This window comes from Anarrhichthys ocellatus, unplaced genomic scaffold (assembly GCF_004355925.1).
Source record: "Anarrhichthys ocellatus isolate YVR2014 unplaced genomic scaffold, GSC_Weel_1.0 scaffold21, whole genome shotgun sequence".
Classification (NCBI taxonomy): Eukaryota; Metazoa; Chordata; class Actinopteri; order Perciformes; family Anarhichadidae; genus Anarrhichthys; species Anarrhichthys ocellatus.
The window spans coordinates 1,243,871-1,255,877 of NW_022280051.1; the positions used below are offsets into that span (position 1 = coordinate 1,243,871).

The following is a 12,007-nucleotide window of genomic DNA, read 5'->3' on the forward strand; positions in this document are numbered from 1 at the left end:
GTGTGTGTGTGTGTGTGTGTGTGTGTGTGTGTGTGTGTGTGTGTGTGAGAGAGTGTGAGTGAGACGGAGGGATTTAGGATGTGTCGTGGACACAGGTACGCACACACATGCCTCTCGTCGTCGTCGTCCTCTCTCAGTGGGCAGGGCTTCAGTGTGTCCTGTCCTTGGCGTGTGACAGGTCTTTACAGAACAAGCCTTCCTCTCTGGGCGGCGAAATCAGAATTCACCATAGCTGATGGGTTCGTGCCTGGGGGGAATTCTGGGAGATTTAAAAAAAAATGCTGAGTCTCTAATCGATCGTAGCACGCTCTCCTTCTGCCGTCTTTCTCAAATCTTTGTCTTTATCCCGCTTCTCTTTTCGGCATCATTACGCCGCCGCTGCAGATAAAGATGGATGATGGGATCCCAACCCTTTCCATTTAAAGGAGCATTTGTTACCTCAGGTTTAGTTTCCAGTGGGAAATGAATTCAGAGCCGCTGCTATAAAACATCTTTGTTCCTGTCTGTTCTCATCTTGTTTTGCCATCTTTAAAGAATCAAACCGTGGCTTTCTCCGAATGATCAGAGAGCCATGGGGATGCAGTGGGTTCACTCATTAGCCAAATCCCTGTTGGTATAAATACATTCAAGAATGTTATTTCTTGACACACACACACACACACACACACACACAGGGCATGGCATCTACAATTATCCAGCTTCAGACCCTAGGCTCTGACATCTGTTTCCTAATGACAGATAATTGCATGCTGTCAAGTGCAATCAACGGCAGTTGCTGCTAAGAAACTGGGTTTGGATTGTGTCACCGGTGCAGCCATGTTGGATCCAGACGAAAGACGGAGATATTACGGCAAACTCCCTCAGAATGTGACCCTCTATAGGGGGGTGTGCATGTGTGTTTTTTTTTTTTTGCATCCTGGTCTCCAAAAAAATGACTTTCCCATACAACAACACTGCATTGTCACTTACTTTGAGGGAACGTATTATCTCCCGAATTCCATTTGTATTAAATGTATCACAAACACGTTTAATGAAAGTCCAGGTTTGGAGGAGGTCAGGGTGGATGGATGGGTCAAACATCAGGTCAAACTCTTTAAAACTATGAATCTATCAGAATATTTTCCAAATTATTGTACTTGTCAGTGAATCAACTAATTGTTTCAGCTCTAATTAAACATCCCAGTTGCTGTATTTACACACAAATGCATGTTTTAAATCTAAAACCACGAGTCTCATATACATTTATCTTATGCTCTCATGGGTCAGTTAGGCCAGTAACATGACAGAGCTCTATAACGTCAAAAGATCTGCTCTTATCACATTATTTATTGTTACTTTCATCAGAAGCCCTCATTATTGTATTTAGTGAATCAATTAGCACCTCAAACACCGTCTTGGGCTTCTTGTCCTTTTTTTAATGATCTAATTCTAATTCCCTCCTTGTAATCGACGCCTGCTCTTTCAACCTTTGCTGCACGCCAGTCTGTGTCAATGTCTGCCACATTATTTTTAGGCCAGTTGGAAGTGTGTGTGTGTGTGTGTGTGTGTGTGTGTGTGTGTGTGTGTGTGTGAGGGTAGATAAGCAGATTATTTAAGGTTATTAAGGTTTCACACACAGGGGCGAGGCCACGCTGTGAAGCCGCCGCTGTGTCTCTTGCAGCGCTACCAGCGCGTCTCCTTTTGCGACTTGGCCAACACCTCCGCCTGTGTACAGCTGCCATATGGTTGACTGGTGTGTTTTGTTATCACCTGGCAATGACACCGACGACGTTAATCAGGTCCAATTATAACAGCCTCAGAAGATGAAGCGAACTCCGTCACTGAACTCTTGTGGTTCTGAAAGAATTGAAAGCACCCCTATGGATTGTTTTTGAGGTGATTGAAGGCCTGCATGCCATTTGTGGTTACTGTTGGCTTGGCTGTTATGTAGTGTGGTACGCCTGTGATGTGAGTAAGGCCTTTAACTATACAGCTGTGCAGTCATGTTTATCATCCCAGTAGCAATAACAGGTCTTGAAGGACGTTACCTGCTTGTGTAAAGCAGGGTTGCATTGCCTTTTTAAAACATGTCTGGTATGTGCTTTGACTGGTTGATGTAGAAAGGCTCTGCACTTCTTCCAGAACTTTTTCCACTGCCAATAAAGAGGGACCTGAAGCCAGAGAGATAGTAGCGCAGTACTTAGCTCATGACAGCTGGTGAAAATGTCATTTCAGACCGACGTGCTCAGTTGTAGCCCTGAGAGATCAAAATGAGGCTGTCAGTCAGTCTCGGTGAGAGGTCAGGCCATCTCTCCGTGTTTTTGTGTCGGAGGTTTGGCACAAAGTACGACTTTCTGCAAATGGCCTCGTGCAGCCTTCGGTGGTTTGCGATTAATTTGGAGTTCAGACAAGTTAGACGTGTCTCCGTGTGTGTGCGTGTGTGTGCGTGTGCACGCGTATGTTAACTTGTTTGGTGTCATTTGTTATCGCCGCCATCATCTCCACCAGAAGCTGTTATTCCCTTATGCAGCATGTCACGCCATCAGCGAGGAACATTTGGGAGCTGTGGCTCTAATGATAATGAGCTGGGAGAGATGTTCTTTCAGGATCCGTTTGGAAGTCTTTGAGCTCTGCTGTGCTCTGCCCCGTCTTATTTACCCATTTGCATTTTAACCAGCCCTGCGTCTCTATATTCCAAAATGATTCTTCTGAATCCTCTGAGAAAACATTCAGTTTAATGCATGTTGCCTTGCTCACAAACCTCATACTGCTGAAATGTAAATTTGCTGACAACGTGCTCTTTGGGTGTGCTAACTATTGCCCGCCCCCAGCAGACCCTTTTAGCCCGGTTAGCTTGGCTAAACTTCCTCCCAGCACCCATGGGCTCGGTATCCTGGTGAAAGGGGGGGGGCCCGCGGCTCGGCTCCAGATGGCCGTCTGGATAGACGGAGCCGTTTTTACTGCCTCGTCCCCTGCTACATTACTCAAACGTTATCACCCCTGCCTACAAAAATCCATCTGTGCTCACATGCTAACTTGAAGCATCCATCATCTTGACACTTCGTATTGAAACAATGACAATAATGACAGCCGGAGATGGATTCTCAGAAGGACGCGATGTACGTTGAAAACTGGCCAACGTTTGTCCTCGGATCAATTTTTGGAAATGAAGTTGTCAGCAGGAATTGTCTTTTCTTTTTGTAAAGGAGGAGAGTTTAAGTTTCTCTCTATATATTTACACAGAGGAGCTGTATATCTGGCCCCCATTGTTTTGCAAGCTTGACGGTTTTAATGAGGCCACAGAAGAGTTTATCCTACTTAACTTTCTGTTGTGGTGGAGTTTCAGTGTGAATCAATGAAGGATTTAGAATAGGTTTAGGTTCCTCGCTCATTCTGTCTCTCTCTTGCTCACTCTGACACACACACACACACACACACACACACACACTTGCCTCAGCTCTTGCTGACTAATTGGGTACCGATGCTGAGTAGTGTGATCTTTCAGCATATGCTCCTCGTGTGTTTGTTTGCATGTGTTTTTTATGTGGGCCTGTGCCTGTACATGTACGTACGTGTACGTACATGTACAGGCACAGGCTTACAGGCACAGGCACAGGCTTACAGCATGCAGGCTTACCTTTAGCCAATCAATCATCCATTACGCAATCATGGAGTCGTCCTCCTGCTTTATCCAACCGAATCACCGTCAAGAGTCATCTTTGTAGCTCAACTCCTGTATTCTTTTCTCACATGAACCCTTTTTCTTTTCCCCTCCTCTCTCTCTCCCTTCTATAAGTTTAGGTCATATATATTACAGGTCCTGTAGGTCAGAGAATTCTTTTTGTGAGGAGTTTGATTTATTTGCACATTTATACGTGCTAAGCGCTTGAGAAGGCACTCGCTGTTGCACGGTTTGCCCCGTGGTGTGTGCGAGACGAGGCCAGTGACCAATGATTCTCTGACAAACGAGGTGTGAGTGTGCCTCTACCGAACCCATACATTACTGTCTGACCCGATCTGAACGACCGGGCATCAGCTTTCTGGCGGGATTAAGAGAGCAGCCATACAGAACCTCTGATTGTTTAGTATCATTAACGCTGTAAATAGCCCTGATATCTGCGGTTATTTTACCTTCTAGTTTACTTTCCTTTACAGACAAGCTGCACACACTCACATCTGAGAGTCAGGATAACTCAAATATTGTGCTAATGGCACCAAGCAGCTCCTCTCGTTTACATGAACTACCTTGCTCAAAGACACCTTGAGAGTCATACAGAGCTTCCCGAAACGAGTTACCCACGGCGGATCTAACCCCGTTGATGCGAGGTTACCGTGTTGCTGGTCACAAGCCCGTCTCATTGCTCCTGTGGTAACATTACGGTGGTGAATGAGCCCCCTCCGCTCACAGGTGGTTATGATGTTGGTGTGTTCTGAATTGTTTGTTTGCCTCGACTCCTCAGGTTCATCCAGGAGATAGAGATGAACATGGGGCCGGGTCAGGCCAAGCAGTGCCAACTCCGAGCCTTCCTAACTTACTACATCAACGACCTCTTCCTCAACCAGGTTAGTGAAATGATAGATTTGATGCCGTGTAGATCTGACGGAGTGGCATATCAGCAGTCAAAGCAATGCTTCAGATTGACATCGGCACATTTTTTAAATAACAAACTCGGCTCTGGTAACAAAAATAACAGACATTTTTTTGGCTCTCACATTTTTGTTAAAAACACATTTTTACAGTCTGTTTTTGAAAGTCACAATCTGTTCTTGTTACTGAATAGCTGGGACTTTTTGTACTATATTAGATTTTGTGGGGGTGTTGAAAGCCAATTGGTCAAAATGTGGTACTGTTCCCTTTTAGGACTTCTAGAAATTGATAGAACTAGATGACACAATGGCATAATTTATTCCATTCAACGTCGTCTCCGAACCATTAGGTGCGAACAGAGATCAACAAGGAAATTATGGCAGTGAGCAAGGCAGCTGACCCTTTGAAGATCCTTGCCAACGCTGACACCATGAAGGTTCTGGGCGTCCAGAGACCGCTGCTGCAGGTGAGCAACATCCAGCATACGTTCTCAAGACACCAAATATATACCTAACATGAGGGGCGATTAATAATACGCTGCACAGTACAAGGCTCTTCAAGGCTCTTCAATACAACACCACCAAGTTTACCACATTTCAATCAAGAGTCACTAAAAAACCTCACATAGTATTTCTGGTATATTGCACAGGTGTAAAATGACTATTGCTGACACAAGTTCACACACACATGCATGCACACTGTATGTGTGTAGCATAGCCGCATGTGAGCAGTTAGAGAGGCTGAAAGAAAACAACAACACTGCATGTTTGTTTGGCACTGTTTCCCCTCTGTACCGCTGTTCAATAGAGGAGGGCTCTCTTGAGTACGTTCACCTTGCAGTTGTCTGTGATCGCAATAGGTTCAGGTTCAGGGACAGACAGACACACACACACACACGCGCGCGCACACACACTTTCAGCCTCTCTCTCTTGCTCTCACCTCATTAGGCCCGCCCTGCCACCTATCTCACAGGATCATAATTGCAGCTGAAATAGTGCTTGATCGTTGAGTTTGCAGCTGTTGCTAACTGGTGATTATATAACACTTGGATAACACTTGGATCTACCATTCGCTGTTTCCTGCAGGGCCATTTTTCTACAGAGAGCCAGTTTACGATAGCTGACCTACCAGAGGAGTCGTCAAATGCACTCATGTCACACACTGTGACTGTGTGGCCGCACCAGCAGCCATGGAATATAGCTTTGCTTTGTTGTGCTTGTGCTTATTTTAGAGATGTCTTTCTAAACGCTGCAAGCTGTGTATGTGTCTACGTGAGAATCATTTTTCAATTTTTCCCTCAGAAGTCATCAGTTCACTCAAATCGCATACAAATCATATTTCCCTCTTCCTCCCTTACTTCTACTGGTATTTTTCAAAGCACATTTTGTTTTATTTGTGTGCCGACGGGTTCAGAAATCCACCTCTAGAATACGTGCCGTCGTCCCAATACAACAGAGGTGAATAAATTTAAAGCAAACAGTCCAAACAAAACCTGTTAAACTCTGAACTTAACCAAACATGAACTGTTATGGACTGCCTCATTGACTGCACCGCATTCAACCACAGGCTCATCTAGCTTATTTTCGCAGTCTTTCTCATTTAACACAAGCTCATGGCAGGTTGAAGATTACCGCGGTGCCAAAGTCAAGATCCAGACAGCTGGCAAGATTTTCTATCCGTCAGTTGTCAGATATTCCGAATTTTCAGTATTGTGCGACGCTCTTTGTCTACAATATTGTAAAAATGCATGTGTGTGATGCGTCTTTGTGTGTGTGTGTGTCCATGCAGTTGTCAAGGAAGAAAGTGTCCCAGAGAGGTAGTTTGTCTGTGCTGTGGGTGTTTGTGTAGCAGACCTTGGATATCTGTGTGTGTGTGTGTGTGTGTGTGTGTGTGTGTGTGTGTGTGTGTGTGTGTGGGTGTGTGTGTGTGTGTGTGTGTGTGTGTGTGTGTGTGTGTGTGTGTGTGTGTGTGTGTGTGTGTGTGTGTGGGTGTGTGTGGGTGTGTGTGTGTGTGTGTGTGTGTGTTGCGGTGTATTTGTTTCTGTCAGAGCCTTCCTGTCTGTGTGCCTGGTTCTCTCACTGGGAGGGAACAGCGGTGGCAGATCATTACAGAGAGAGAGACCGTGGGCGTTTGGAGTTCAGCAGGGTTTGTTTACGGCTCGGGTCCCTCCTTAACGAGCAGTGCAGCATCTTGCTAATTATGCTGCTGTGGCTAATGAGCCTTTCTGCTGATAGTGGGGAGTGCAATAAAACACTCCTTTTGTTTGGGCTTTTTGCCTTTTTTTAATTGGGCTAAATAAAAGAGCTTTGCTCTCTTCCTCTCCTGCCATTCACATTCCAGGGTCAGGATGGTTACTTGTTTTCTTGTGTGTATCTGTGGGTCTGTTTTGCTACGTGTGTGTGTGTGTGTGTGTGTGTGTGTGTGTGTGTGTGTGTGTGTGGTGGTGTTTTAGGTCCTCCGACTTGAGAGCCTTCCCGCCGTTTGATGGCCTTCATCCTCAGTGTCACTGTTGTGACAGACTGCTCGCTTCTTTGGTCTCTAGCTTTCATTCATTTAGTTGTCACGAGTGCTTTTGATAAAGGGGTTTGACACCTTTTTATCCTGAAAGTATGAACTTAACCGGGTATTTTCTGACAGGAGCTTCTAACCGACCAGGTGGGGAATCTACCAACTCTGTGACTGCAATAGGTAATTAAAGATTACAGTGACCGCACCGTATAATGGTCGCTAGTTTCCAATAATGGAGCAGATGCGGTTTTGTGTGTCTTTGTGTGCGCGTATCTGTACGCGAGGGCTCGAGTGTGAGCGTGTTGGCGTGCACACATTAACTGTATGCGCTCCCTTTAAGTGCCACGGTGCTCTCTGTGCCAGGTGCTATCAGAGGGAGACACACACTGCTGGCACCCGAGCCGGCGTGGTTGACGAGAGGGAGAGAGAGCTCAATATTGCTACACCACATTAAACACACTCTCTCATACACCTTGGCTGGAGCCACATACGGAACAACCCATAGGGGGGGTAGGGGGTTGTGTGTGTGTGTGTGTGTGTGTGGGGGGGGGCACATTTTATAGACTCATCTGCTCTCTTTGCAACCGCTGAAGCGCAAGTTGATGATGTGTGCGGTAGTTTAAATTGGAGGAAGACATTAGCGGTTCGCCTGTTCTGGAATAGAGTCGAGGAGTTTGGAGCCAAACAGAAATGTCATTTTGCACATGCATATGCCACGGCACATAGACTCGTCGATACACAGCAGGCCACCACTCTGTCGTTGCTGTAACATGAAAGAGTAACTGCATGAAATGTAGCTTCTGACGCTGTGTGATAGCTTTACCTCTGGTCTATTGTTGCCCCCTCACAGCATGATACCAATATTTATAGATGCATTTCCAGAGCATTAACGTTTGGATATTATTAAATACGTTCATGTAATGTGATTTCTCTGACCTTTTGGTCTGTGTTATCTCACCAGTAGAAATGGCCAAAGTGACTTTGTGGAGACACTGCGCAGGAGTCAAGGTGAATACATGCCTTAAGTTTTCCATAATAAGCCATACCCATGCAGTCTGGGCATATAGGTTAACAAATACGAGCGATATGGGCAGTGATTTGCCTATCACTATGCACCAGCGGTGTGTCAAATACTGCATTTATGTATCATGTACATATATTACATACTAATGATACGATGATGAGCCTGACAACGGCTATATATTCTCCACTCGGAGCATGAGATAAGAGCTGACTGGGACAGTATATAGTTCAGTGGGAGAGCTTAAGGTCCATGCATGCGTCTGTGTGACAGCATAGCCTGAGCTGATAAGTCTTCAGAGGAGCACTAGTGTTAAAGAAAGGAGAAAGGCAGGCAAGCAAGCCACAAATCAGTCTGTTCTGTTTTTATGCTTATTCGATGTCTCTGTTGTTCTGTCTTTCATTTATTGTGACCATACTTATTCCCTTCCATTCTCTTGCTTATCTTTACTTTTCATGGACTGGACTCCAACAGTATAGTAACACACAGCCGTATATGCTGCTGGCCCCAGCAGGGCGATGCTATCTGTCCAGCTTTGGTGTTGCCACTGATTGATTCATTTAATTAGAGTTAGATCGAGGGGAGGGGGGGGGGTAGAGAGATGGCGAATAGAATAGAAACAGAAAGTAGAATAGGGAGGGTATGGTCACTCTGCTGGATAGCTCTGGAGATTGGCTCCATTAATCTTGTTGGGAACCCCCCCCCCCCCATGTCCCCTTTACATGCTCACTTTGTGACATACTAACATACAAGCATGCACACAATGTGCACAATAAGAGAAACACCTGCAAAGACGGTGGTGTCGAGCCACCTGTGCGCCCGCTCGTACGGTGCGCTTGTGTTCGTGAGTGCGGATTAATTGTTTGTGTTCTGCGGGTTTTTACTTCATCAGCCAAGACCACGCCAGAGCCACAATTACATTATGCATCGGCCCTCTATTTTTTCAGCTAAGCATCATTCAGCTTCGTCCCCAGCATCCCCAAACAATAGCCACTAACTAGTCCTTTTGTTTCTGTGTGTGTGTGTGTGTGTGTGTGTGTGTGTGTGTGTGTGTGTGTGTGTGTGTGTGAGCGCAGCAAGTGCCCCTGCATTCATTATTCATACGCGCATGTGTTTGCCTGTTTTGCCGTGTTTTGTATGCACACAAAACTTGTTCTGGAGCCACATAAAGACTGATTTCATTCACTCTCTGTCAGCTGCCCGAGTGCTCACTGTATTGCCGATGCGTTCAGCTGCCAATGGCCTGCTAATGATGTTGACCTTTTTAAATTTCATATTCACATGTAGCTTTGTGAGACGGGAGGGTGGAACCCGGGCAGACACACACATATATATATATATATATATATATATATATACAAGTGTTAGTTGTACATGCACACGCTCGCTCGCACACCCACCACCAGAAACCGTAATGACACTGACCTTTTTATTTGTAATGATGTGTGGAGGCAATGTTTATTTGCAGGGGGCCGAATGCTTCCTGTTGATTGGCTCCCCCCCTCTCCCCACAGACTCCCTATCATCCAACGCGCGCACACACACACACACACACGCTCCCATCAACAGACACAGCAATCACAACACAATACACCTGTTAGCTGCATCGGCCATGCCCTGCGATTAGGACGCAAGTGGAAGAAGGAGGACAGAGGGTATTAGGGTGGTTTGTATACACACACGTGCTCACACACACATGCCAATACCAGAAACAAAATCCAAAGCCATTCCTGTGTTTGTTAGCAAAAAGAGAATCTCAGCGAAACGGCACAATAGCCATTTTAATTCAGCTAAAATAGGCCTGCTCACCGTAAAAATAAATAATCTGAATGCTTTCCCATTTAGTCCAAATGTGTTCTGGAGCCCTCTACTGCATTATCGGTCTTGAAATGGATTGTGCCGAAGCATCCGGTCGACAATTTTACAGCTGTTAAGAATTATCAAGGAATGAGGCGCCTCAATAAAAAAATACCACTCTTACTCGCAGCAACTTCGGCTGCACTTGAAGTGGATCCCACCAATCTCCTTTTCCTCCACTCCCAAGAGAGACTAAGTTGCGATCACTAAGGCGATGTTTCCGCTGATTATTGGATTCTGTGTTCTCGTCTTGGCCTTACTTGAACCGCGATGATGTGCAGGATCTCAAACTGGTCAGATCCGCTCTGAATGTTCTTAAAAGGTCAAAAGAGAGGCGGTAGGATGAACGAATGAGTTTTCATTGATTGCACTCTTTATCACCAATCCTCCAGCTCTTTACATACGTGTTTGAGTAATTAGGGCCCGAGCACTGACGACGTCGGGCCGCGCCGTTTTTTTTTTTTTTCTTTGAATTGTCGTTTAAATATACAGATTTATATTCACATCTGTAGGAAGTTAACAAGAGCAAATCTAGCACTGGAATACACAGTATGTTACACACTGCAATATTTAATGGTATTATTGTCTTTTATAAATTGCTCTCAAACAATAATGTAGAAGAAGTCACTTTTTCTTCTACTAAATAGAAATCCTGATACATTTTTCTGAGTCGAGCTCACCTCCAAAGCCTTTTTTTTCTTCTTCTTCTGCCTTCTTCTCACCGCTCAAGGTGTAGCACCGCCATCCACCTCTGCCTGGTTATCTCACACCAAACACATCCTCTCCCGAGGGCTCTCACCCAGCTGCCCTGGGCCACATACCTGCCACTGCCACGGAAATGTGACGCAGCTGTGCTTTGTTGATGCTTTTTATATCTATACGCCAGATATTATTATATTGTATACTGTGTGTGTGTGTGGTGGGAAAGAAAGCATTTAATTGAGTGAGAAGAAAAACACCAACTGCAGCCTAAGGTAGTACAGGTTCACACCATGCAGCGCTCCCCCTTACAGAGTCTCGGTTTGTAAGGAGACATAATCTTTGCCTTTGGAGTGAGTGAGTTGGAGAGAGAGGAGTTGAAATGTCAGCTCTACCACAAACATGCCCTTTGGTTTGAAAGAAGGTCTTGGCTGTGGGCGCTTGAATGTTTTTAGAAGCGAGTTAATGTTCTGAATTTGCAAATAACAATCTTTTTGTTGCTGTGAGCACACAAGTTGGTGTGCGTGCGTGCGTGCGTGCGTGCGTGCGTGCGCGAATACAATGGCTCCATAAGGGCCTCATCGGGCACAGAGAGGAACTTACCCCCCCTCACTGGATTAATTGATTAATTAAATGTATGAAATGGCAACGACATCTCACACCCACCAGAAGAAAAACACCAATGAGTGTGTGATGAATAGACCTTTGGGTTACTGTGTGGAATCAAATTTGAACTATTGGGTGATTCCTAGGGTTAGCACACACAGAAGCTCCATATCTCACCCTGCATTTGTGTTTTTGTGTGGGTTTAAATAGTGTGTGTGTGTGTGTGTGTGTGTGTGTGTGTGTGTGTGTGTGTGTGTAAAATATGGAAGCCCATCTGTAATCAGCCAAGTGTGATATTGCTCCTCATCTCTCAATTAGAACACTTACAAACACTGCATTAAGCTTTGCATTGGAAGGGATGATGGCGGAGGTAGAAAAGAAGACGCTTTCTCGTAACAGCTCAATTATGTCTACCGAGACGATATGTCTCTTGACTTCGTAGTAAAATGTGTTCCTGCCATACTGGGAGCATCAAAGTTAAATACATAAGTTTGTCCCAAGTGGATCATTCAATCATAGCCACGTTGACTTCTAGGATTCAGTTTGCATAACATGAAACCGATAAAAATCATGTGCAAATACCAGTGCTGGTTATAATGTATACTGCAGTCCATCTGAGGGTTGACTACTCGTACGTGATTAGAGGTGACAGCTCCTGATTGGTGACGTCCAGGTCATAAACTGTAGGAGGAACCTAGGGAGGTGTGTGTGTGTGTGTGTGTGTGTGTGTGTGTGTGTGTGTGTGTGTG

The 12,007-nt window shown here is 45.2% G+C and overlaps 1 protein-coding gene across 1 annotated transcript in view; it reads left to right on the forward strand.

Annotated features, from left to right (window-relative positions):
* Nucleotides 1-12,007, forward strand: part of exoc4 (exocyst complex component 4) — a 92,847-nt gene that overhangs the window by 52,908 nt on the left and 27,932 nt on the right. Inside the window, exons 12-13 of the mRNA XM_031859122.1 lie at nucleotides 4,440-4,542; nucleotides 4,917-5,033. Of these exons, the coding sequence (XP_031714982.1) occupies nucleotides 4,440-4,542; nucleotides 4,917-5,033 (220 nt within the window). The remainder of the gene's footprint in view (nucleotides 1-4,439; nucleotides 4,543-4,916; nucleotides 5,034-12,007) is intronic.